At 38.6% G+C, this 26842-nt stretch overlaps 1 protein-coding gene across 2 annotated transcripts in view; it reads left to right on the top strand.

Annotated features, from left to right (window-relative positions):
• Nucleotides 1-26842, top strand: part of Slc26a7 (solute carrier family 26 member 7) — a 101153-nt gene that overhangs the window by 18943 nt on the left and 55368 nt on the right. For both annotated transcript variants that reach the window (XM_051160516.1, XM_051160520.1), the window contains exons 3-5: nt 1004-1114; nt 4320-4492; nt 26571-26735. In XM_051160516.1, coding sequence (XP_051016473.1) covers nt 1004-1114; nt 4320-4492; nt 26571-26735 — 449 coding nt within the window. The remainder of the gene's footprint in view (nt 1-1003; nt 1115-4319; nt 4493-26570; nt 26736-26842) is intronic.

The raw sequence follows: 26842 nt of genomic DNA, 5'->3' as shown, positions 1-26842 counted from the left end.
AAACTAGTCAGTGTTCCTGATGGGCTATTTTCCTTCTTAGGCATTAGAAGTTAGAAAGACTAATGGAGGCAGTTAGACAGCATTACTTGTGTGGAGCCTCAATTCCTCAACATGTGACTACACTGGCTACTGTTCCAGATACAGTGGATCCACTTTGGCTTACATTTCTTTAAAATTACACATGCGGAGTCCTGAGCATACAGTTCTAATTAAGGCATCATGAGTATAGAATGTTATCTCTCCTATCTAAGTACTGTTTACATAAACATTCCAAGGACTATCTTTTACATTTAGCCCAGTAACCTCCCCATACTTACTCAAAACACAAAATTTCAATGAACTTATGAAGATTCATAAGGTTAGAAATATGAATTTTTGATATTTGATATCTATCAACACAAGGATTTTGACTTTTTTTGTCTCCTTCTAAACAGTGATACTATATATCTTTCATATGGCTGACACAGCAAAGTATCACAAATGGGTCTGAAAACATCTCAAGATTGCCTTATAGTTTGGAGTATAAAAGTCCCAAATGTAGGTGTCAACAGGGCTGAAACTTTCTGAGAGCTGAAATACGTTCCATATTTCTCCCCTTATTTCTGGTGTTTTTCCAGTGATTTTTGTTTTTGTGGTTGTTGTTGTAGTATTGGCAAAATGAAACAGCACTCCAATCTGTCTTCATCTGGTCCTTGGGTGAACTTTTATCTCTTATCACAAGATGTTCTCTAAAATAATGCCATTCTAATTGAGTTGGCCTCTATCCCTATTATAATAAAACTCATATCAAGTAAATGTTGTAATGATCATATTCTCACTATGTATTCCACATTCTGAGGAGTTGAGGGTTAAGACTTATATGAGGGGGACAATTCATCCCATGATAACTACTAGTGCTGTGATAAGGATTACAGTCTGGGACAGTGCACTCCATTGGGAAAATCCGTTGTGTACTGTGTCTTGGGGATATGAGATGTCCTAACTACTCTGGGCTTCTCCACAGGGCTGTCCTTCGCTATTCTTTCATCCGTACACCCAGTTTTTGGTTTATATGGATCTCTGTTTCCAGCCATCATTTATGCTGTATTTGGAATGGGACGCCATGTTGCCACAGGTAATAATTATTGTCTATGCTTATGCTTCTCATATAGCCAATAAAAGGGACTCAGGATGATCATTAGCTCTTGATTACCTTTTAAAAGCCATTCTCACCATAGTGAGGTAGGTTTATTTATCAGACACACTTTTTTTTTTTTTTGCCATGTTTCTGTGTCATAAAAGAATCTGAAAATAGACGCTTTGCTGAACTGACAATGGAATAAGAATGTAAAATTTGAGAGAAGACAAAAACTACAAAATTGATTTGTTCAAATATTAAAAAATATTTTGGAGGTGGGTACAGTGGTGCATGCCTGTAACCTTCACACTCGGGAGGGAGAGGCAGGTGTATCTTTGTGAAATCGAGGCCTACAAAGTGAGTCCAGGACAGGCAAGGCTACATGGAGAAACCCTGCCTTGAAAAAACCAAATATCCACCTATCTATCAATTATAAATCTAGCTAGATTTTACAGGACACTTTAATTAGTATACCTCATCCTACCTCATGCTGCATCTCTGAAAAACACGGAAATGAACGCACAGGTTGAGCAGTCAGGGTTATTCTGATGTTAGAATGAGCTGCATGTCTGTGTGAGCCTCACCTAAGTGCATGCCTCTCTTGTTATTCACCACTGCATGACCCTGGTGAAAGTTTTAAAACTCTATTTGTTACTTTTTAAATAATAAGATGACTCTTCCTCCATTATAATAGTGAGACCTAAACAATTAGTATATAGTGTTTAATTTAACACTTGCAAACATTAATGTGACACCTACTGAGGTTACTTATTATAACATGATGTCTTAATCTTAAATATTCAGCCAATAATGAAATGTAACTCAATGGAAACATCTGCAGACATTGCTATGCATTTTGTGTGAGATCTGAGTCCCTAAGGAATAACATTTAGGACTGTGTTTTCTTTGGTCGGTTTGTGTTTTTGATTGTATTACTTTCCTATTCTTACAAATTATCATGAGATAAGTGTCTCCAAACAAAAGGCGTTGCCACTGTTCTGGAGGTCAGTGAGCTGAGTAAATCTTCTAGACTTAAAGTGAACAGTCAGTGAAGGTGCATTATTTTTTGCATGCTTTAGCAAACAGCTCATTTTCTTTTGAAAGCAATTGCTTCCTGAAGTCAGAGTGTAAAGATGATGCATGTGCTAGTAACATTTGAATGTTAAGGATTAATTTAAACTATAATAACTTTAAATATATTTTTAAATAAAATATAATGTAACACATGGAAGTCATGGAAAAGAACCAACTGATTTATTCCTTGAACTAGAAAAGAGAAAAATAAATCTGGTTATGATCCCAATAGAATATGAATTGTTTAAGGCAGTCAATATGTGACAATATGTCTCATTGTGTCCAACCTTTGATATGCCTTTTTAGTTCTTAATTTAGTCTTTACTCATCTTTAAAATTAGAAAATTCTTTGAAATGGTAAGTAATGTTCATCAGTTTAGGGAAAGTTAGAAGAATCCTGTAGGACGCTATTTCAAGAAATTAATGAAAGACTTCAATACAGTGAGTGGGTCTTGCAGCTGACTGAGGCTCACCCCCTCCCCTACCCAGGCCTTTCAGATGGCTCCTTCTGTCTTGTTAAGTTTCTTCTTATCTTCTACTAAATCCCAGGAAACAGAATCCTAAACTAAAAGAATAGTGTATTTTAAAAATACCTGCAGTTCTCTGTTATGTGGCATTGGTAGAAAGCATTTTGCTCTATGCTTTGAGAGGTGAAAAGTCTCAAGGTGTGGCCTTCACACTTACTATCTGGTTTGATTTCATGGTTCTCTGCTGTAAACTGGAACCTATCTGATTCAAGTTACCCATCTGGGTGTTAGAATCTTGTCCCCAACTGTTAGTTATATTCTTAATATAGTTCTGTATGATGAGTACACTTTTTATAACAACTGATACCTAGTGATATATTAAGAATACCTACCTCACTGAGGGACCAACACTTAGTTTTCTCTATGTATTTGGGTACCATCAATTCTCAGAGAACAAAACATAAACATAACAACATTATTAATCTTGCTAAGACTTACCTAGTGGTTAAGTACTTATTGGGTACTAATGACATGCTATCAAATACTAACTATGATATATTTAAGGCCAAGTCCCTTGGAATCCGCATCTCCACATTGTTATAAGTCTATTGTGATGCTACAGCTCTTCTTCAAACCCTCTATCTAGTAAGAAAAGAAATCCCTGCATTAGGTTTCCACTGAGAGCAAGTTCTGCTGTCCTCATCTTGTCTGTGGTAGGCTGCCTATTTCCCATAGAGTCCCTTCCTCCAAATGCTCACATACAACTGGAACAAGGTAAGATCTTTAAGTGATGAAATGAGGGGTTGCATGCACAACACAGCCTGTGCTTCTTTAATCTGCATTTGCTGAAATTTCCTGTGGGAATCAGCAGTTGTCATCCATGCTGCTGCATTCTCAGGCAAGCTATGCCAACAGCAAAGGCATCAGAGCTCTTATCAGGAAGAGGGGAGCATACCAAACAAAGTCTTACTTCTGTACCAGGCTATGAGTATTCCCAGGAAATAATCACTGAAACCTGTCTAACAGCATTAAACAACACGATGGATTTAATCATTTTGGAAGTCCTGGCATTTTGTTCAAGAAAATAAAGATTTCATAGTTATGAAATCATAGGTAGAAAGTGTATAGCCTGGTGAGGAATAACTGGGAAGATAGTTGTGACTATGGAATTTGAGCCACATTTTGGAAGATGAGAGATTGTTTTGGTAGATTGGAGGAGCCAGTCTACCAAGATTTTAGCCAAGAGATTTATAGTTGGCCTTTCATGTCTTCAAGCTTTTCTGCTTTTGTTCTCCTCAAAGTCTAAAGTGTGGGTATTAATGTCATTTAGTGGATGAGGCAATTTAGAGTCAGAGTGATATTCTTCAGGTGGCATTGTTGATATGTGCAAGGGTTGGGCTTGAATCTAGGCAGCACTCCTGCACCTTAGATACTCTCTATTGCAGAAAGTTAGGAATTTGTGTGGGTCAGAAAGACATGTTAGCTTGGTGAGCACTGCAGCAGGTCAGATGCACCATGGAATGAAAGCCAGAAGATTGGGGTACACTGGAGTAGAGTGTATTTCTCATGGCTCGTGATGATGTTTCAATATTCGTGGTAGAATCCAATCACTTTTTAATGCTTCTATGGAAGTTTTTTTAAAATATCATTCTCAATTTTAGGTACCTTTGCCTTGACATCCTTGATATCAGCCAATGCTGTGGAGCGGCTTGTCCCTCAAAGCAGCAGGAACATCACCATGCAGAGCAACTCAAGTGTGCTGGGCTTATCTGACTTTGAGCTACAGAGAATCGGGGTTGCAGCGGCAGTTTCATTCTTGGGGGGAGTGATTCAGGTAAGCAGCCCTGAGACTGAATAGGACAGAAGAGAGAGGAGCAGGGGAAAGCAGTCAGTACTGCATTGTGTCTTTAGCCATGGCTTTCTCTCCAGATGGATAAAGGAGGATGGGCTTTATCATCACGAGAGTATGTAGTGATTCTGGAAATGCTGGGTACAAGAATGAAGTAGAATCAACAAGTTGAAGTCTTGGAGAAACACTTAGTAAAATTAAATCTTTAAAAGGTATTTTTTTGAGTGGGGATAAAACATGAAGTTGAGTGGGTAGGAAGGACTTGGGAGGAGTTGGAGGAGTGGAAAGATTATGACAAAATACATTGCATGAAACATTTAAAGATAAAACATTAATGAAAAATAAAGTAGAATTTTAATAATTTTAAGTGTTTTATGTCCAGAGAAATGATGTAGGGGTTAAAATCACTTGCCGTTTTTGCAAAGGACATAAATTCGGTTTTGAGCACCCACATGGAGGCCAAAAACTGCCTGTGTAGCTTCAGGGTACCCAACACCCCCTTCTGGCCTCTGTGGGCACCAAGTATGCGCGCACACACGTACAAGCAGGCAAAATGCTCATACTTTACTTAAGCACTTCATGATTTTGTTGTACACATGGGCAGTAGACAGTACTTTGTATCCTCGGCTTACTGGTCTGAAGTCTCTGGACTCAGATCCGTACCCCTCTTTGCCCCTTTTACAACTCTGAATGTCTACTGCTACCACATTGGCTATGGTCAAATTTTCCTCAGAATATCAGGATTTCATACTTGCTGTTTTCATTAAAATGATCAGACCTAGATCACACAGAAAAGGCTTTAATATGAAGTTTTGGGGACTGACAACATGCCTGATTAGAACAGCTTATAGGAGAAAATACTTAGTTGTGCTCATAGTTTCAAAACTGTCAGTCCACTATCACCAAGCTTTGTTTCTGGGCTGGTGATGACACAGAGCATCGTAGAAGAAAAGGTAGATTATTATGGGGTGGATAGAAAGCAGAGAGAAGGGGGGTGAATTTGGATACTGGTAATCTCTGAAGCACATGAACTGTGATCCACTGTCTGCAAGGGGCTTCGCCCACTAGTTTTTACTCCTCCCAACCACACCGTCAGGCTTTGAATCTATCCATGTTTTGGGTCCAAGCTATAATGATCTAATAAAACCCTTGCATATTGCTTTGGGGAACACATCTTCAAGACATCAGTTTTGGAGGAACATTTCATACTCAAATCATAATATACAAAAATGCACTATATATCAGACACAAAATTCCCTCTTAAGTGATTATTTTTTTTTTTGCTCACTTCTTGTAAACTAAATTATGTGTATATAACTTCTCTGGATGTCTGTGTTCTGGTCTGATAGAGTCTATTTTGAAATATAGTCTTATTATTTACAAGATCACACAGCAACAACAAAAAGAGAGACTGGATGATGATTATTTGAATAAACGGAAAGAAAACTATGCATCTACAAAAATACCCCTAAAATCCTTAGTGTATTGCTTTCTGGATGTATCATACGGATATAAAATGGAATAAGAACTAAAGTCTGCATAGTTTCCAAGAAAAATGAATTGTTTTTACCACAGTGACAGCATTCTAGTGGTTTTATTGGATTTTGTCTTTAGGGCAGTCTTTCAGGACCCTGTGACTTTCACCATGTGTTTTTAAACATGCATGATGTCAAAATTCACTGAGCCTTGCATGAGAAGGCTTGCTTCCATGGTCTGTAGAAGGCTCTGGAAAGTACCTGACATGCTCTGTCTCAGTATAAACTGGTAATCGAAGACCAGATATATTGCATTTGGTTTGATATAGATTCCTCATAATTCTTGCTCATTTAAAATGAAATTTAAAAAACATCATAATGCTTCCCCTTGCACATTATATTTCATTTCTGTTTCCCTTACTATAGGTACCACAAAACAAAAGTTATAGGTGTACATTATTTTCAGAGTATGTCATTGCTAATACTGTTGTCTTCTTTGTCTCATTTTAACCATTTTCTGTAAGTCTCTATTGATCGCCAGGTATTTTGTCATCATTTAAATTTCTTTGAATTAGAATTTACACAGTAAATTATAAAAGCAGAGGCCAAGATTTGACCAAGAAAACTAAATCTCATTCCTCCCACTGCGACTCCCTAGAAATAAAAGAGCAAAGCAGGGTATTATTAAAGATAATGAAGTCATTTCATTTTCATGGCCGTTTATTGCATATAAAATGTGATCCAGATAGTTGAATGTTTTCTCTTATAAGTTTGTCAGACATCTGCTTCCCTTCCTGTGTCCCAGGCGCAGGTCCTGCGTGTGGATCTGTGAGAGTCAACATTTAAGCAGATGGCTGCACTTTATTTGACCCCCACACTCCCTTGTCAGGCTAGAATTTTAGCATCTGGGAGATCTTTTCGATCCAGCTCCTCCATCATCACTTTCCTTTCTCCATCCTAAGGCCATTGACAATGAGGAAAGTGTTCTGCAAACACAATATGCTCCTCAACCATTCTTGTTTTTGTTTTCACTTTTATGTTACCTCCTGAAGATCCAATACATGCAATTATTCTTTTTTAAAGTTTTCTGAAGCAATCATGATTGACCTGACTCCCAAACTATGTAAATTAGAATTGTTCTCAGCTGCAGATAACAGACAGGCCAATCCTCAAAGGCATCAGTTGCTTCACTGGGATTTTGGTAGGTATTAATGTCTGTCAGCACATTCAATTTACAAACAGATCTGCTTTCTTTTATTACAAAATCTTGCCCTGTGCCTTAGTATGATTTTCAGTTTTCAATTTTTCTGCTTTTCTTTATTATCTTTCCTTTCTTTTCATCTCTCTGTCTCTCTGTCTCTGTCTCTGTCTGTCTCTGTCTCTGTGTCTCTGTGTCTCTGTCTCTGTCTCTCTGTCTCTCTGTCTCTGTCTCTCTCTCTCTGTCTCTCTCTCTGTCTCTCTGTCTCTCACAGGTGATCAACCCCAGAACCCAAGGATCTTTTCTATTTTTCTATCCGAAGTCTTTGTCTTTCCTCTTGAAGTTTAAGAGTTCTCTATGTATTAGGGATTTTAGCCCTTTAAGTATGCCATGTGTTGCCAATTTTTTTGTTTGATCATTATTCAATTATATTTTACCATGCATAATTGAAAAATATGTGGAATGAAATTCATCAGTCATTTCTTTTATTTTCAGTGGATTTTAAGCAAGCGCTAATTAGAAAGCTTTCCCACTAAAGTGAGTTGATACGGAAATACACATACTAATTCCTCCTAGTACTGCTAAGACTTAAGAGTTTGTTTCCTCTTATATTTGGTTTCTTAATGACTGAGGAAAAACTTCCTAGGATAAATAAATAAATAAATAAATAAATGACTGAATAAAATGCTTATAGAGTAATATTGCCTTCTAGCTAAGTGCAAAGGTCTAAAGAACTAGGGATGTAAAATGAAAAAGGAATAAAGGTTTATTTTATATATGATGTGATGTATAAATCTGACTTCATTATGTTGTCTGAGTAGCTGCCTTACTGTGCCAGCAACATTTATTTAAGAGTTCAGATTTGTAAGGATTTAATATGTCAGCAGTATTATTTCCATGTATATTTAGGTAGAATTCAGGACCTATATTCAATGGCCTGTTCTAGTCACTGTATATCTTTTCTCCTGATAGTGACACGTTGTTTTTGGAGACTTTATTACATTACTTAGGGTCATATAGCACAGTTCACCTTTGTAGTGTGTGTGTGTGTGTGTGTGTGTGTGTGTGTGTGTGTGTGTGTTCATGGTTATTCTTACATGGTTGGTTTTAGCATCAACTTTACTGTATTCCAGGAAAGCAATTATGTTTACATTTTCAAGCTATGATGTTATTGCTTTCCTTATAAATCTGACTTGTCATATCTAAGTACACAGAATGCCTTTATTTTTGTTCAAGTCTAATTTTGTGTATTGTAGTGGTCTAGTAAAGTTTTCTCTTTACAGATTTTAACATATCTTTGTGACATTTATTCCTAAGGATTTATACTTATTTGCTGCTACTATAAATAGGATTTTCTTTAACATTATACCATGAGGTTACTTTTTGTGGTTATAAAAATGACCAATTTTATATGTTAATTTTATATTTTGCTAATTTTAAATTTCTATTTTTCTTTTATTTTTAATTTACCACATGAAGCAATTGTTTTGATTTGGTTTATTAATACACACACACACACACACACACACACACACACACACACATACTGCCTTTCTTCTTCATCCCTACTGTTCCCTCCCATGCCCCTACCTCCCTCCATTTGCTCTCTTTCCTTCTCCTAAGTTGGCTTGCTCTGCTTTCATGTAACATGTATTCCATTATTCTATCTTCTCCTTCATCAATTCCCATAAGGTTTTTCCTTTTAATCACAATAAATCAAGAGTCAACATCTGAGAAAAAAATATGTGTTCCCCCCCCCCACCCCCGAGTCTGGCTTGTTTCACTTAACATGATCTGCACTTGCATACTTTACTTGAAAATATCACAATTTAATTTTTTTGATTATAAATAAAATAAAATTTTATTGTGTACATATACCACATTTTCTTTATCTTTTAAAATATTGTTAGGTGTGTAGTTTGGTTCCATACCCTGGAATTTGTCAATTGTGAAGCACTAAACATGGGTATGTAACTATTTCTATGGTGTGTTGACTTAAAGTCCTTTTGATATGTGTATTAAGGGTGATACCTATGATCCCACCACTCAGGGAAGCAGAAGCAGGCAGATCTCTGTGAGTTCAAGACCATCCTGGTCTACAAAGTGAGTCCAGGACAGCAACGGCTACACAGAGAAACCCTGTCTCAAACAAACAAACAAACAAACAAACAAACAAACAAGTGATATAAGTGGGTCATATGTTAATCCTATATATTTTTTAAAAACTTTAAACTTCCACACTGATGTCCAAAGTGGCCTTACCTGTTTATATTCCTACTAATATTGAATATGGATATGGATTCCTCTTTCTCATATCTTCACCAGCATTTGTTTTTACTTGTTTTCTTGATGATAGTCATTCTGACTCCAATGAGAAGCAATCCTAAAACATCTTCATTATTTGTTAACTATTTGTATTTCTTCTTTAGAGAATGGTCTATTTAGTCTATTGTTTTGTTGATTGGTTGAACAATTGATTCCTTTTGTGCTTAGAGTCTCCAGTTATTTATATACTGTATGCATTACTTTCATATTTGATTGGAGCTGCTAAGAGTTTTCTGCCATTTTGCACCTGTCTCTTCACTCAGTTGACCACTTTCTTGGTTGTATGAAGCTTTTTAATTTCATGGAACTTCAACTATGTATTTCAGGATTATTTCCTGTGCTTGAGTTCAGTCTGGAAAGTCTTTGCTTATGCCCATATCTTGAAGTATTTTACTTACACTTCCCTCTAGCATTTTAAGAGATATAAGTTTTATATCAAGGTCTTCAGATCACTTTAAATTGCTGTTTGTCTAAGGAGAGAGACAGGATCTCTAAGTTTGATCTTCTCTGTAGGCTTGCCTTGGTTACTGAGGGTCTCTTGTTCTTCCACATGGATTGGAAAAATCGTGTTTAGTTCTGTGAAGAATGTCACTGGCATTTTTAGTAGATTTCATTGACCCTGTAGATCCCTTTCAGTAATACAGGCAGTTTTACAATATTAAGTCTGCCAATTTGTATACATGGGAGAAAATTTCTATTGTTTGATGTCTTCTTTAATTACTTTCTTTAATGTATTCAAGGTTTTGTTGTAGAGGTTTTTTTTACTTCCTTAGTTAACTTTATTTATTCCTAGATATTTTTAAATATTTAAAAAAGCTATTACAAATGGGAATTTTTCCTGATTTCTTTTTCAGTAAACTATTGTTTTTTAATTGAGAAAGTTTATTGATTTCTGTATGAGTTTTGGGGTCCTATTTATGTTTGTTGCTGTGAAGAGACACTATGAGCAAGGCCACTCATAAAAGACAGCATCTCATTGGGGACTTGCTTATAGTTTTGGATGGTTAACTCATTATCATCATGGCAGGAGCAGACAGGCATAGTTTTTTTGTGTGTGTTTTGTTTTTATTTTTAATTTTTAAATTTAATTTTATTAATTTATTCAGATTACAACTCAGTTGTTATCCCATCACTTGTATCCTCCCATTCCTCCCTCCCTCCTGCTTTCCCCCTATTCCCCATGGTTGACAGGCATAGTTTTGAGGAAGTAGCCAAACATATACTCCCTGATTCACAGGCAGCAGGTGGTGGGGATGGGGTGGGGTGGTGGAGATAGGCAGTGAACCTGGTGTGCTCTTTTGAAACCTCAAAACCCACTTCCAGTGACACAACTCCTCCAAGAAGGCCATACCTCCTAATCTTTCCCAAGAGTTTGTAGCAACTGGGAACCAACCATTCAAACATGTAAGCCTATAGGGGACATTCTCATTCCAACCACCACATTCCAACCATTCAAACATGTAAGCCTATAGGGGACATTCTCATTCCAACCACCACATTCCACACCCTGACCCCATAGCATTTGCATATCACAAGGCAAAAGGTATTCAGCCCAACATCAAAAGTCTCATAGTCATTCAGGTTCAAAGTCTAAAGTTTCTTCTGAGATGCAAGGCAAGCTCTTTAACCCTTTTTAAAAATATCAGATCACATACGTCCAACATAGAATGATGCAGAATATACACTTCACAAGGGAGAGAAAGGAGCACAGTGAGGAAATCCTGGACCAAAGCAAAACTGGAAACCTACAGGGCAAACTCCATACTCTGCCTTAGATGGCTTTTCAGATCTACTTTCAGCTTTGTTAGCGACAAAAGTTCTCTCTTGGGCAGCTCTCCTTGGTAACCCTAGTGTCTCCAGCATTTTGGGGGCTCCAGCTGAATCCAGGTTGCACCTTCACAACTTCATGCAATGGGACTCAGTGTAGGGAGTACCTCCAAAAATGCCTTACCCCAAATGGAGGAAAGTTACATAAATCCTTGCCTGAATCCTTATTGACTTTAAATTCTGAATCATGTGGCCAAAGTTGCTAAATTCTGCTGCCTTCTTGGGCTGAAACCTGGCCATCTTCCAAAAGGAGATCCCTTGAGCTTGTTCCTTTCACAGGATGCAGGATGAGTTTGGTTTGTTCTTGCCCTGAGGTTGGGTTCTCTTATTCAATTTAACATCAGCCCAGCACCCCCCCCACATCCCCCCCAGAACCCTGCCTTTTAAGCTTTATATCTCCTTGAACACAGGACTTGGCTCCAACATTACATTTCTAGGTGCTCCTTTTCTATTCCAACTGTACATTTTGTATTTCTTTTTATCCAGCTTGCACCTTTCCATTGTAGATCTGCGTAAAAGTGATTACAAATAACCACATGACACAGTCAGTACTAGGCTATCTTGAAATATCTGCCAATGATAGTAATTTAAAACTCTCAATTTAGCCTCAGTCATTTTGTTATGACAAACTCAAAATGGGATCACATTCCTTTGAAAAAACATCACAAGAATGGACTGTATCCCAGCTGCTGCTGCTGCTGCTGATAATAATAATAATAATAATAATGATAATAATAATAATAATAATAATTATTATTATTATTATTATTATTATTATTGTTGTTGTTGTTGTTATTATTATTGTTACTCTCTGAAACCTTTTGAGCTAGGTTTCCAATATTCAAATCACTATCAGCACTCTTTCATGTTTATGCCCACCAAGCTATCTTTTCACTGCTTTATCCTTACACCAACTACTGTCTTACTTACAGTTTTATTGCTCTGAACAGATACTACAACCACGGCTACTTTTATAAAAGAAAGCATTTAACTATGGGCTTGCTTGCAGTTGCAGAGGGTTAGTTCATTATCATCGTGGTGGGAAGCAGACAGGCATGGTACATTCATACTACAGGCCACCTTTGCCTGAATAACATTTTGTATCTGTTTGGTCTTTGTCTCCTTTTCTCTCTCCCTCTCCAACTCCCTCTCCTTCTTTTTCTCTCCCCTTCTCCCTCCATCTCTTTCTCTCTGTGTGCCTCTCATGAATAGTCATTCAAGTAATGTCAAACCTCTCTTTCCCTTACTACTTTATTTGTATTATATTGTATAAAAATGTAGTTGTACAGTCATATCAATGCAATTTGATGTGTTTGTGCTATAAATTAGATTATGGACCTTTTCAAAACTCTTCTGGTGAGGTATAACTATCAAGCCTTAAGTTCCATATATTTATAATTGTGAAGTTTGATAAAATTTGATATCTATACATATCCATGAAACCATAATCAATATAGTCATAACACCTGCACACATATCCATTGCACACGCCCATTTTTTTCTGGACCATCTGTAATCACTTTTTCTCTTTACATGCATCTCCACTCCCACTTTATAGCAATCACTGATCTGCTTCTGTCTCCAGGGCATCATTTACTGCTATTGATTGTCTAGGATCACTGCAATTGTTTCTTAGCATTGAAAGGAATTGCTGTTAGAACTCACTTTCTTACTATGGATAATACAGTAGCTAAATTGACAGCAACAGTGATGTATTTGTTCTAATTTCTATCATCTATGTTTTCTCTCATTTCGCCAGTGTGTGTGTGTGTTTGTGTGTGCGCGCATTTGTGTTACTCACATATATGTGTTTGTGTACATCCCTGTATATGTGGAGGTTGGAGGGTAACACTGAGTGTCTTCCTCATTTTCTCTCTTTATATTGAGGTAGAGCCTATCACTTAATACCAGAGATTCCTGATTTGGCCTATCTTGGTAGCCATTCTGCTCTAGGGATCCGCCTTCTCCATCTTCCATGTGCTGCAATTACCAGAGAGTCATTTTGCCCACCTGACACTTACATATGTTTGTGTGGCATGCATTTTATTCATTGTCATCTGCTCATTGTATGTAAACATATGCTCCTGTGTGTGCCCAGGTGCAAATACCTGTGCATGCATGTAAGCCAGAAGAGAATGTCAAGGGTCCTCCTCCATTGCTGTTTGATTTACTTCCTTGAGAGACTTTCTCACTGAGCCTGCAGCTTTCTTGATGGCAGCAGTCCCAGTGATCCTCTTGACTCTGTCTTCCACGGCACTGTGGTTGCAGACGTGCATGTCCATGCCTGGCTTGTTAATGTGAGTACTGTATTTGAACATGGGTCCTTGGACTGATTCAGGAAGCACTCTTAGCCTTTGACTCATCTTTCGCACTTCTCTATCATCTGTGTCTAGGCCACATGGTCATTTGTAAAAAGCATTCTTCAATGTAACTGATAAAGTTATGCATTGTTAGTATTTAGAAGAAACACAAGAAGGAAAGAAAACAAGTACATTTCCTAGTCAAATTCCAGTAGAAACCAAGAGAAGACTTGCTTGCACTCTCACAGCAATGAGCTATTAACTTCAGGGTTGAACTTTTGAAGTACAGGGACACATCTTTCTGTAGGAAAGCAAGAATTCAACAGAGGGCATTGCACTTTTCGAGCCATTGATGTCCCTGTGGCTTTTATAAGTCTTCATGATGGGCACTTTGCCTACTTCTTTTTCCAAGAACTTGGAGAGGCCTGGGACTGTCCTTTGCCCATTTAATTTTGGAAAATTTCCCAAGCTCTACTTTTCTGAAGCAACCAGAGGACAAGATTTCTGCCCTGGAGGACAAAGCATATACAGCTCCTTTGTGTAAGAGTTGCATAAGCACTGGTGACATAAAGTGTGTGTGTGTGTGTGTGTGTGTGTGTGTGTGTGTGTGTGTGAGAGAGAGAGAGAGAGAGAGAGAGAGAGAGAGAGAGAGAGAGAGAGAGAGAGAGAGAGAGAGAGAGAGAGAGAGAGTTCAGTGACCGAGCCCAGTGTTACTGCACCAGTGGTTCCTAGAAACATATGCTCTTAAGTCTTCAGTGATGACAAACTACAGACTTAAGTAGGTCTCTACTGAATAATTGCCTCTAAGTCTTTATATAGTATATTATAATTTGGAGCTGACATAGAATTTGTACTACAGTCTACACTCTTATAACTCCTATGTTACACTGCTTATAATTTTATTTCTTGATTTATTGAGACAAGGCCTCCCTATGTAGCCCAGGTTGTCCTTGAACTTATTGCTTTGGTCTGCTCAGTGGCTGGGACCAATGACTTGTGCCACCAGGCCCAGCTTTCTAAGCTGATGTTGAGAAAGGAAGGAGGAAAACTAACGGCAGCATATTCTGGCCCAGCTCTGCTCTTGCTCTTCCCCATGTGTCACTTTGTATACTGTCCTAGCAGCCCGAGGTCTTGGCTCACACCATGAGGTAGGTAGAAATTTGGTTTTCATACTTGCTCAATGGGTTGGCAAAGGTCTTTCTCCAGCCATGTAGGGCTCTCCCCACTGTCTCCAGATGTGGTGATGAAACTGTGTGCTCCCATAAGGCACTGCTCTTTCCTTTCCTTCTAATGCTTCTTCATACCAGAAAACAGTATTTGCGTGTTTGCCTTCCTTCATACACTGCAGGCCTCTGTGGAAAACAGACTGTTTACCTCTCTAATTCCAGCAGCTGGTGCTTAATAACCACAAGGTAAAGAAATTAAAGAGGGAAAAGGTCAATTAAATGTTAGTGGCTTTACTATGTTAAATAACCAAAATTAATTCTTTTTTTTTTTTTTTTTTACTTTTTCAGATTTGCCTTTATTTTTTGCTTCCATTTTTTAAAATCAAAGGATAGGAAATCATTCTGTATCTTTTAAATTGTACTACAGTTCTTAATGAAGGAGGTTAACAAAGCTTAGAATTTTCTAAGTGGCTCATATAGTCTATTAAAGCCCTTCTGATTGAGTATAGTAGCCTAGTCAGCAGAATCTCCTACTTCTCCCATACATGATGGAAAGTCAAAATACAATACACTACCTATCAACTCCATAAACTTCTGTGTCACTGAATAACACGATGCCTTTAGTCATCCCAGTTGACCTCCATGTTGTTTCTGTTGGATGGAGTAAAAAGAAGGCAGAAGACTCAACCCATGTCTCCCTGGCATTTCTGACCCTCACAGTCTCTTGCTTCACTTAGTTTTGTAATGAAAATTCTGGCAACTAACTATATTATGGCATTCTCTCTAGCCTTGTATGTAATCATAAATAGAAGCAATTCTCAACACAAGTGAATTTCTGATATATTCTGTGGCAAAGCAAAGTCAAGCCATGTTTGTTTGCCAAGCACATGTGCAGTTTGCCTACTGGGTAACCAAGGCCATCTCTCTGTGATTCTTTCTCATTCTGTCTGGCTTAGGAGGCCATGTCTTTCTAACTTTTGCCACCCCTCTCATACTCACCTCTTAAATGACTTGTTTGCTCCACATTCTAACATTAGATTAATTCTACCAAAGCTTGGCTCTGATGTAGGAGCCAGACCTACATAAGGCTTGGCAAAATTAGGTGTTTAATAAATGTATGGAAGAGTGATGTCACTTGTTCCTGAGAAACTCCCTTTTAACTGCTTTTTACAGTACTTTATGTTCTGACTTCAACATTTCTTGCTGTATTTTCTGCTATTCCCTTTTGGCTAGTTTTCCTCCTTTTAAGCGAATAGAGCTGTCCTCTCCACATGATCCTGCTGGACTATTTTACATCTATACTCCCTACTTCTGGAATGTTTTCTAATCACATCTCTGCCTTTCTCTCTTGAATCCCTTAAATGTAGCATACAATTCAAAACCTCTCCTGTGGTATTTCTCTCTCTCTCTCTCTCTCTCTCTCTCTCTCTCTCTCTCTCTCTGTCCCTCCTTCCCTTCCTCTTCCCTCTTCCCTCCCTCTTTCTTTTAGTTTTTCAAGACAGGGTTTCTCTTTGTAGTTCTGTCTACCCTGGAAACTATCTCTGTATACCAGGCTGGCCTTTAGCTCACAAAGATCAGCTGCCTCTGTCTCTTGAGTGCTGGAATTAAAAGCATGTGCCACCATGACCTAGCTGCTGCTGCTGCTGCTGCTACTGCTTCTTCTTCTTCTTCTTCTTCTTCTTCTTCTTCTTCTTCTTCTTCTTCTTCTTCTTCTTCTTCTTCTTCTTCTTCTCCTCCTCCTCTCCCACTCTCTCTCCTCCTCCTTCCTTCCTTCCTTTCCCTTTTTTCTAACAAAGCTTTTATTATCATATATTCATTATACATAACAATAGGTTCCATTATGACATTTTCCTTCTTATCTGTAACGTACTTTGATCACATTCACTGTCACACAGCCTATTGTTGACTGGACACTACATTAAATGAAGAATTAAAGTGTAGGGACAATCTGCACAAATGTTTGAAATTATGCAGCTGACATCTGCCTGTTCTTCCCCATGCATTTAGTTAATCATCTATATTAATGTGAACTCAAGGATATCTATTTTATAATCCAATACTATGCATATTTTGTTCTAGCTTTGGACATTGGGAGCTCATTTGTTGATTCCTGGGTCTTGGGCACTGACACATGTATTTATCTAACACCCTCTTGTTCCTCTCCTATTCTTTCAATCCCCTTGCTCCTCTCAACTACCAGCCTTCCTCCTACTTTCAAATCTGTTTTTGGCAACTCAGGGAGTCCAGCTAAGATTGCTTATAGGAGCATGGGTGACAGCACATTTTTGTCTCACTTGCATGTGTGTACTTAATGTCTTTTTCTTCATATGATTATCTGTATATATGTCATACCTTGGACATTCAGATATTTGGTGCTACTGGAGTCCTCAGGACACAGGACTTCTTCAACCCTATTCCACACAGTCAGGAAAGAAATAGGGATTGTCAATAAGTTCTATGGGAAAGATGGAGAAGGTTTTCTTCTTTCTTTAATCTAACTTTTACTTTAGGATTTTGTTGTTGTTGTTGTTGTTGTTGTTTTAATTACAAACATAGTAAGTACATGGAGTTGCCATATATCCTGTTCAATTTCTTCTGTTATTAACATCTTACTATATTATCATCACAATTGATGAACCAGATTGATAATATGGCTCTTAGCTACAGTCCATATGTGATACTAACATTTCCTGGATTTTAATCTAATGTGCAGTGTACTGGAACAGGATCTCATCTAATTGATGAGTTTACATTTAGTTGAGATAACAATGAGAGAAAGAGATATTCTCATCCGCTCTTGTGCTAACAACACGATGCAATATACTAACACATCACTGTTATTAGGTTGGCCCTGTGGTTGAAGCAGTGTTTGTCAGGTTTCTTCAATTAGTTACAATTAATTACATTTACTCACCTTTCCTTGACACTTTCTTTGTTGTAAGTCAATATGGTTTGTTCTACTTATTTTTAGGATTTTAAATATAACCTCTTTGCATATGCATGAGGCACAGAGGTGGGGGGAGATAGAGAGAGGAGACTGAGAGAGAGAGGGGAGAGAGAGATGGAAGGAGGGAGGGAAGGAGGGGGGAGGAAGGGAGGGAGGGGTCTTTGTGAGTGTGCATACAAATGTGTTCACCCTAACATACCTCTTTGTGTGGAGACCAGAGGTTGACACTGGGTTATCCTCAATTTCCCCTTTACTTTTGAGAAAGGGTCTCTACCTGAAGCAGAATGCCAATGAACTCCTGGGACCCACCTGTCTCTCCTTCTCTGCAGTTGCTATTGCACACATTGTATCAGCTTCCTGCCTGAGTGCTGAGGATCAAAACTCATACCTTCATGCTTGGATGATATGTACTTTTACTGAAGAGCCATCACTTGAGCCACATAACCCACTGCTGAGTCATATTAAGTGAGGAGTTACAGGGTGCAGAGGACACCTGTCTATTTTCCCCAAGTATTTAGTCAATCATCTATATCAGTATGGACTGAAAGATATTTATTTATTTATTTACTTACTTATCTATTGGCTTTTTGTTTTGTTTTGAGTTTTGTTTATTTTTTTAAACAGAGTTTCTCTGTGTAGCCTTTGCTGTCCTGCACTCACTTTGTAGACCAGGCTGGCCTCGAACTCACAGACATTTGCTTGCCTCTGCCTCCCCAAGTGATACAATTAAAGGATCGTGCCACCATGCGCAGCTAAGATATTTATTTTATAACCCAACACTATGCTTATTTTCCTCTAGCATGGGCATTGGGAGCTCTTTTGTTGGTTTTTGGGTCATGGGCCTTGACACATTTTTTTTTTTGATTTATTTATTTATTTTTTAATTTTTTTTTATTAATTTATTCTTGTTACATCTCAATGTTTATCCCATCCCTTGTATCCTCCCATTTCCCCCCCCATTTTCCCATTATTCCCCTCCCCTATGACTGTTCCTGAGGGGGATTACGTCCCCCTATATATTCTCATAGGGTATCAAGTCTCTTCTTGGCTACTTGCTGTCCTTCCTCTGAGTGCCACCAGGTCTCCCCCTCCAGGGGACATGGTCAAATGTGAGGCACCAGAGTACGTGAGAAAGTTGTATCACACTCTCCACTCAACTGTGGAGAATATTCTGACCATTGGCTAGATCTGGGAAGGGGTTTAAAGTTTACCTCCTGTATTTGACACATTTATTTATCTAACATTTCTTTACTTTCTACAGTAAAAGTTGATCAGGGGTATTAGTATGTATGAGCCCTTATCAGTTCTAGGCCCAGGCATTCCTCTAAGGATCTCTGGTCCCTTTTATTAGTGAAGGTATCAGAAGACAAGACCCATGCATGGTGTGTGTGCATTGCTAGTGGGATGCTTTTGTTTCATCTGACAGCAAGGAAACTCTGTGTGTGTGTGTGTGTGTGTGTGTGTGTGTGTGTGTGTGTAAGAATGTGTTACCTGTTCATATTTCAAATTAAGCCATACAAGAGTTTTTACTGATATTTCCAGCTCTAATCTATCACCATAATTAATTTTGTCATTTTTGTGACCTTCCACTCTGAACGTGGGCATCCAATGTCCCAGTCTTTCTTTTATCTGTGTGTATGGCTATTGTCACAATTTCTTTTTCAAAGGGAATAGTCTTTCTACCATTAAAGAAACTTAAATTCTTATCAATAATTGCTTGGCTATATACCCAAGGGTTTATTTCTGGATTCTCCATTTAGTTCCACAAATCTGTGTTTATTTTCATGCCAGTACCATCCTATTTGATTACTAATCTTCACCTTTGCTCTCTTTCCAGATTGTGTTGGATATTACATGTCAGTTGAAGATTCCTGCAAAATAGTCTATTTTACATTTTCACACACCTTAATTTTCTTCATTTTCTTTTAAAAGTCTTTTGAGAACTTTGTATATGGGTGCTGTAGCTACACCATCCCTACTCTTTCCCCAGCTCCTCTCACTGTGCATGAGCACTGTAGCTACACCACTCCCAGTCCCCCCAACTCTTCCCATGGCCTCCTTCCAAAATTCATATTTTTATCATTATTATTTGCACATGTATATACACATGTGCACATACATAATCATATATGTATATATAACTTATTGAGTCCATTTTGTGTTGCTCATAAATGCATGTATCCAGGGTTGACCACTTGGAATTGGACATCCTACATAGGAGCTTATTCTTAGATCAAAATAATTCTCCATCTCTTAGTGGTCATGGCTCACATGTAGCCCTCCATCTAGGGCCGTGTGGAATTTGCCCAGTTAACACTGACATACCAACTATTGTTGTTTTTGTGGTTTTGTTCAGGCAAAACGATATTGCCTAAGAGGCACTGTCTGGCAGCAGGTATCCTGGCAGAAGATACTCTGCCTCTTATAATCTTTTTGCCTCTCCTTCAGTGATTCTTCTTGAGGCTTAGGTGTAGGAGTTGTGTTGCAGATATGCCAGATGGGGTTTTGTAGTACAGTCTTTATTCTCTGCATTTTGGCCAGTTGTGGATCTCTGTAATATTCTCCATCGAGTACAAAAAGAAGCTTCTTTGGGGTGTGTTTGTGTGACAGCTACATATGCCTGTGGGTATAGAGTTAAGTAATTGGAGCATAGTTAGAAATTATATTGGTTTAAGAAAATGACAATAGTAGGTTCACTTCACAAGTCAATGCCATCTCTAGCTGAGGATAGTTTATAGGATCTCAGAACCAGGCATGATTTCCCACCTACTGGTCAACCTTATGTCCAATTAGACAGTTATCTGTGAGGCCCCTGTTGCCTCATTGGGGATTGTGAGATCAGTTGTTTTCGATAATGCAAAATGCCACAGATTAGCCATTACAGTAACATATGGAACAGTTTTGCCACCCTGCAAGCCTACATTTCACTTCTCCCGTGTTCTTTATTCTCAAGTTGAAGTAAACCAAGGTGTAGCTACTGTATCTATAGTCGGACTCTTTTGAGAGTGTCAGGTAAAGGGATCTGCACTTCCCATTTACTTTTATTTTCAATATAAATTCAAGATTGCTTCATTTTAAACTGAAAATACAATGAAGGCTTTGATGTTGAATTTTGTAACACATATCTTTATACATATCCTCTTGGTCTTTCTCTCTCTCTGATCTTTTTTCTACACAGAGGATTTTCCACCACCCCTATGTAACACTTGGTTGTCTTACTACTGCTGTGAATAAGTTGTTCTCTTTCCTCTAGCCTATGCAAACTGTCCACCAAACACTGCAAGGCTTACTAACCTCGTTCAAATCTTTTCAGACTTTACCTCCCAAATAACCCTGTTTGTTTTGTTATGACCCTAATTCACACTCCTGCTCCTAGCTTCTTCACCTCATCTTTCCTTCAACTATTTTACCTTTAATTCAGTAGTTTGAGGTGTGAACTGTGTCTAAAACTCTATAATCTGCAACAGCGTTACGTTTACATCTTAATGGGAGTTCCATAAATACTCATTGAATGAGAGAGCACAAGACTTGCCACTGTGAAAAGGCTAGCTACCCAGCATGGCAAAGCCACTCGGAATACATGGTATACCACATTCATGTGAACAGACAGTTGTTTCCTACTCAAACTTTAAAATGTATCTCAAGGTTACTTGGAAAAAGTGGACTGAAATCTGAAATATGTTTAATTTATATAGAACACATGGTGTTTATACAGGCATGATTAAGTAATACCATGCTAGGGAACCTCAATGGTGCATGTCATAGGTTCTAGGCCTTAGCCCAGAACATCAGTATTGCTATGAACAGCTGCAGTACAGTGCATGAAATTTATATTCTCATTAAAACATTGGCTATGTGGGGAAATTGATTAACCAGAATACAGTCATCATCAACCATCTTGGTAAAAGGAGATGACATGGCTGTTTATGAAGTCAGTTGCTTTAAAATCCTTAGTGCAGAACCTCAGTGACGTAGTCTAGAGAATCCCCATTTTACGTGTACAAGTTTGAAGATGAACTCGGATCTGTCTGTGGGTCAGTCCAAAGCTGTACTGTTCCAGGATTTGTTACATTCGGCTTGTGGATATCTGTCTCTGTGTCCCAGATCAACTCCCCTGTGAATGAACTGTTGAAGTTTGGATGACGGGAAAGAGAGGTCTTTTAACTCTCTCCTCCTGCTCCTCTCTTTCCCCATCCCACCCCTTCCCTCCTCCTCTTCCTTATCTGCCATTTTTCTTGGTTCTGAGGAATGCTGTGGACAGAATATCAAATATTCAAGGACAGGGATGAATCTTGAATTTATATTGTAAGTAAAAGCAAATAAGATAAAAATTTCCCCGAATGAAAAATTATATGACATTTCTTTCTTTCTTTTTTTTTTTTCTTTTTCAAGACAGAGATTCTTTGTGTAGCCTTGGCTTTACTGGAACTCAATATGTAGACCAGGCTGACCTTCAACTTATAGAGAACCTCTAGCTTCTGTGTCTTAAGTACTGGGATTGAAAGGTGTGTGCCACCACATGACACTCTTATAAAGGTGACACTGTAAATATAATAAGTACATTTAGGTTTCAAACAACTTGAAAATAAAGAAAAAGAAAGCCATAAGAAAACACTGCCTTCACGTGGTTGCAGTCCCTGCTACAGGCAGGCCCAGTGGGCTGTGTCGGAATGAAGTTCTTGAGGGACCAGTTAGTCTTTCACTCAAGCACTCTTTGCTCCACGTGTTTGGCCCCTTTGGACAGGACTTTTAAAGGCACAGATCTACGGGCATATAGTGTATCACAACAGTTGAGGCTCTTGTGTTTTAAAAGTGAAAAGGCCGCTGTTTCTGTTTCCATGGCTTAGTAGATTTCAATATTTTTTATCATTTGAAATGGTTGGACTTCCTTTTGATACCCCGTAGTTGTCCTGGAAGCTCAGGTTGTGAAAATAATGAAGCTGTTGGTGGATGTTCATGGTTAGTCACCACTTCAGATTTCTCAGGCGGGGAGAATCATCAACCCATCTGAAGAGACCTTGTAATTTAAGGAATACATCAAAAGCAGTTGAAATGGTGCTGGTCTCCGCAAAGCCTTCCAAGAGTTTCCTCTCAAAATAATGATTAGCTCCTGGTCACACAGGAGGAAACTTCCCAACCTTCCACTCATGTGAAGTATTTTTTTTTTTTTCCGTGAGTACCTTCTAGAGTTGTGAAGATGTGAACTACAAGTATGGGTCATTTAGATAAAATGCAGAACCAGCTCTGGCGTTCTTTCTATTTTAATAATATGCTGATTTAGTTACCAGGATCTAAAAGAGTTAATACCGTATAAGTGGGAAGCATGATCTCGCTTACAGAGAGCTACTTGGGAATTTTTGGTTCAGTCTTTTTTCTTGATTGTGTTTTCAGGATAAAATCAACAGACTATGTCAAGAGAGGCCACAAAGATCACTGTGTTCCTTTAGTGCCCGTAAGCTTGGTTGCATTGGAGTTTCCAGCAGGATCTTGTTTCTACATTCCAAACACAAGGCTTCGGAACCAAATCATATTAACAGATGCTCAATCCTTCTCTTCCTGTGTTGGCAGTGGGAGTTTACCTGATTTCTACATTAATGACCATCATTCTTCTCTTATCAAATATTGGATAAAAGGCAGCTGCTAAGCTGCAACAATTCAAATGCAACCCTTTCTGCACTCACATTCTTTCAAGGTTTCCAGAGTTGGAAAATATGCTGTGGCCACATATGAATTTTCATAACTGATAACTGATTTCCTGAACAGAGTAGATATGCAACATGCCTCAAGCCATCCTTCTGTGTCATCCATTCTGCATGATTTCCAGGCTTCAAAGCACTTTCATGTATCCTTTCTCATGCACCTTCCCACAGTGTGAGTGGTTGAATAGGGCAGACATTGCTCTAATAACTTATGGGTGATGATTCAGTTCAGAGAATTGCTGTAGGTTTTCTACAACCATGCATTTAGTGTGTTGGAGAAAACAGGATCATAAAGCAAAGCTCCCAGCGTCTGCCCCGGAAACTCCATTTTAATATGAGGGCATTATTGCTGGCAGCCAGGCATGCAATGTGATGGCATCACAATGTAGATGTCACGCATTTTGCAACTTATGCTCTGGAGGTACCAGATAACATTTTAAACCTCCATGCCTCACTCTTAACCTCTTGATTGCAGGAAATCCCATTGCTATTCTTCCTTCTGATTTCTTCTTAATCTTATTTTTCCAACAGGAATTTTAAGACTTGACCTAGATACTATTATTAAAACATGGCCTTGTTTCCTCTTTTCTGGAAGGACACCCTCAAAATATAATTTAATGTTACTTTCAAACTAGTACATGTTACTTTGTAACTGACCCTACCACTGAATTTACATACTCGAAAGATCTTCTTAAAGCTCCCCTTGCTATTGCTCTGGCAAAAGATATGATTGAATTGGTAAGAGCCTGTGTTTGCTGTGCGCTGACCGCATTTTGATATGGGGGATGCTGCTGACAGTCCTAAGAAAGTGGTTGTTGTTCTTAGAGTAATTTCCATGATGTGCTGCTTCGTAAGACATGTCCCTATTTCCCCATCTTGTCTGTATTCTTCTCCTGCAGATAGATCCTCGTGTCTTCTCAGTTAATACTGGCCTTTTAGAGCTGTTTCGTGGGGCATCTTTTAACTCTCATTTTCCAGAAGCTGAGGTAAAGAGTCTTTGCTCTCCTCAGTGCTTTCAAAGTTATGCATTTATTGGGTATCAAGTAGCGAATCATGATCTTTGGCTATTAAAAAATGATACACATTTTAAAAAGCAGGGGCAGGCAGCTCTCTGTGAGTTCTAAGCCAGATTGATCTACAAAGTGAGTCCAGGACAGCCAAGGCTAACAGGGAAACCCTGCCTTGAAAACCACCCCTCTCCCAAAAAAGAATTCTATATATTAATGCAAATTTGACTTTTCTTCCACAGAGATCCATACATTGATTCTAATATATCTTACTCTTCCTATTTAAAGGAAACCATTTCCTAGTTTTGCAGTGCTGTTAAACAACAGAATGTTTTTTTTTCTTCTTTTTTTTTTTTATTAATTTATTCTTGTTACATCTCAATGTTTATCCCATCCCTTGTATCCTCCCATTCCTCCCCACCCCCCATTTTCCCATTATTCCCCTCCCCTATGACTGTTCCTGAGGGGGATTACCTCCCCCTATATATTCTCATAGGGTATCAAGTCTCTTCTTGGCTACCTGCTGTCCTTCCTCTGAGTGCCACCAGGTCTCCCCCTCCAGGGGACATGAGGCACCATAGTACGTGAGAAAGTCATATCACACTCTCCACTCAACTGTGGAGAATATTCTGACCATTGGCTAGATCTGGGAAGGGTTTTAAAGTTTATCTCCTGTATTGTCCTTGGCTGGTGCCTTAGTTTGAGCGGGATCCCTGGGCCCAAATCTGCCTATCATATTGTTCTACTTGTAGATTTCTAGGACCCTCTGTATCCTTTTATTTTGCTATTCTCCCATGCGTCTCTCATTTAGAGTCCCAATAGGATGCCTTCCACTCTGTCCCAGTTTCTTGGTAAGTGAAGGCTTTCGTGGGACATGCCCCTTGGGCTAGTATGCAGATATAAGTGAGTATATACCATTTGATTCTTTCTGCTTCTGGGTTAACTCACTCATTATGATCATTTCTAGCTCAATCCATTTATCCACAAATTTCGGGAATTCCTTGTTTTTAATAGCTGAGTAGTATTCCATAGTGTATATGTACCACAGTTTCTTTATCCACTCTTCTACTGAGAAGGCTGCTATGAACATGGTTGAGCAAATTTTCTTGTTGTGTGCTGGAGCATCTTCTGGGTATATTCCAAGGAGTGGAATAGCTGGGTCTTGAGGAAGCCCTATTCCCATTTTTCTGAGATAGCACCAGATAGATTTCCAAAGTGGCTGTACTAGTTTGCATTCCCACCAGCAATGAAGGAGTGTTCCTCTCTCCCCACATCCTCGCCAGCGTGTGGTGTCGCTTGAGTTTTTGATCTTAGCCATTCTGATGGGTGTAAGATGGAATCTCAGAGTTGTTTTGATTTGCATTTCCCTGATGACTAAGGAGGTTGAGCATTTCTTTAAGTGTTTCTCAGCCATTTGATATTCCTCTGTTGAGAATTCTCTGTTTAGTTCCAAGCCCCATTTCTCAATTGGGTTATTCGGTTTGGTGGTGTTTAATTTCTTGAGTTCTTTATATATTTTGGATATTAGACCTTTGTCAGATGTAGGGTTGGTGAAGATTTTTTCCCAGTCTGTAGGCTGTCGCTTTGTTCTCTTGACAGTGTCTCCTGCCTTACAGAAGCTTCTCAGCCTCATGAGGTCCCATTTATTAATGGTTGACATTAAGGCCTGGGCCGTTGGTGTTCTACAACAGAGTGTTTTATTGCATTCTTTCAGTACTGTGAACTCCAGTAGACTGAACACAGTAGCCTGGTCAACACTCAGGACTGGATTCCTAGCTGAAGAATGATAAAAAGAAAATGAATAAACATTGAGATGTAACAAGAATAAATTAATAAAAATTAAAAAAAGTTAAAAAAAAAAAAGAAAATGAAACATTAACAGAAAGAAAATGATTGGTTTACTTTAATGAAACAATGTATACTGTACCTGGTAAAATTTAGAACATCTTAGAACCTTAAAATATTCTCAAAGCACACTAATACTGAATACATAAAATTTCAGAAACCCATTTACCCCAGCTCACTGCGTATCTATAAACAACAACGTGTCAGACATTCACCACATCAGGAACCTTGAGTATGTGACCTGAATGTGACGCCCAGCTCTCTCTCCTTTCAGATGGTTATGTTTGTGCTGCAGCTGGGTAGTGCCACCTTCCTGCTTACAGAGCCTGTCATCAGCGCCATGACCACAGGGGCTGCCACCCATGTCGTGACATCACAAGTCAAGTATCTCTTGGGAATAAAAATGCCATATATATCCGGACCACTGGGATTCTTCTATGTGAGTTTTCCAAGTATCCTTGCTTGTATAGTTGGAGTGTATGTTTCACAAATTTAATTTAGCTTACTACGGTACAGGGAGTTTTCTGTACCACAGAAAGTTGGCTT

Source organism: Acomys russatus, chromosome 2, assembly GCF_903995435.1.
Source record: "Acomys russatus chromosome 2, mAcoRus1.1, whole genome shotgun sequence".
NCBI classification, from domain to species: Eukaryota; Metazoa; Chordata; class Mammalia; order Rodentia; family Muridae; genus Acomys; species Acomys russatus.
This window is presented reverse-complemented; position numbering and strand designations above follow the sequence as displayed.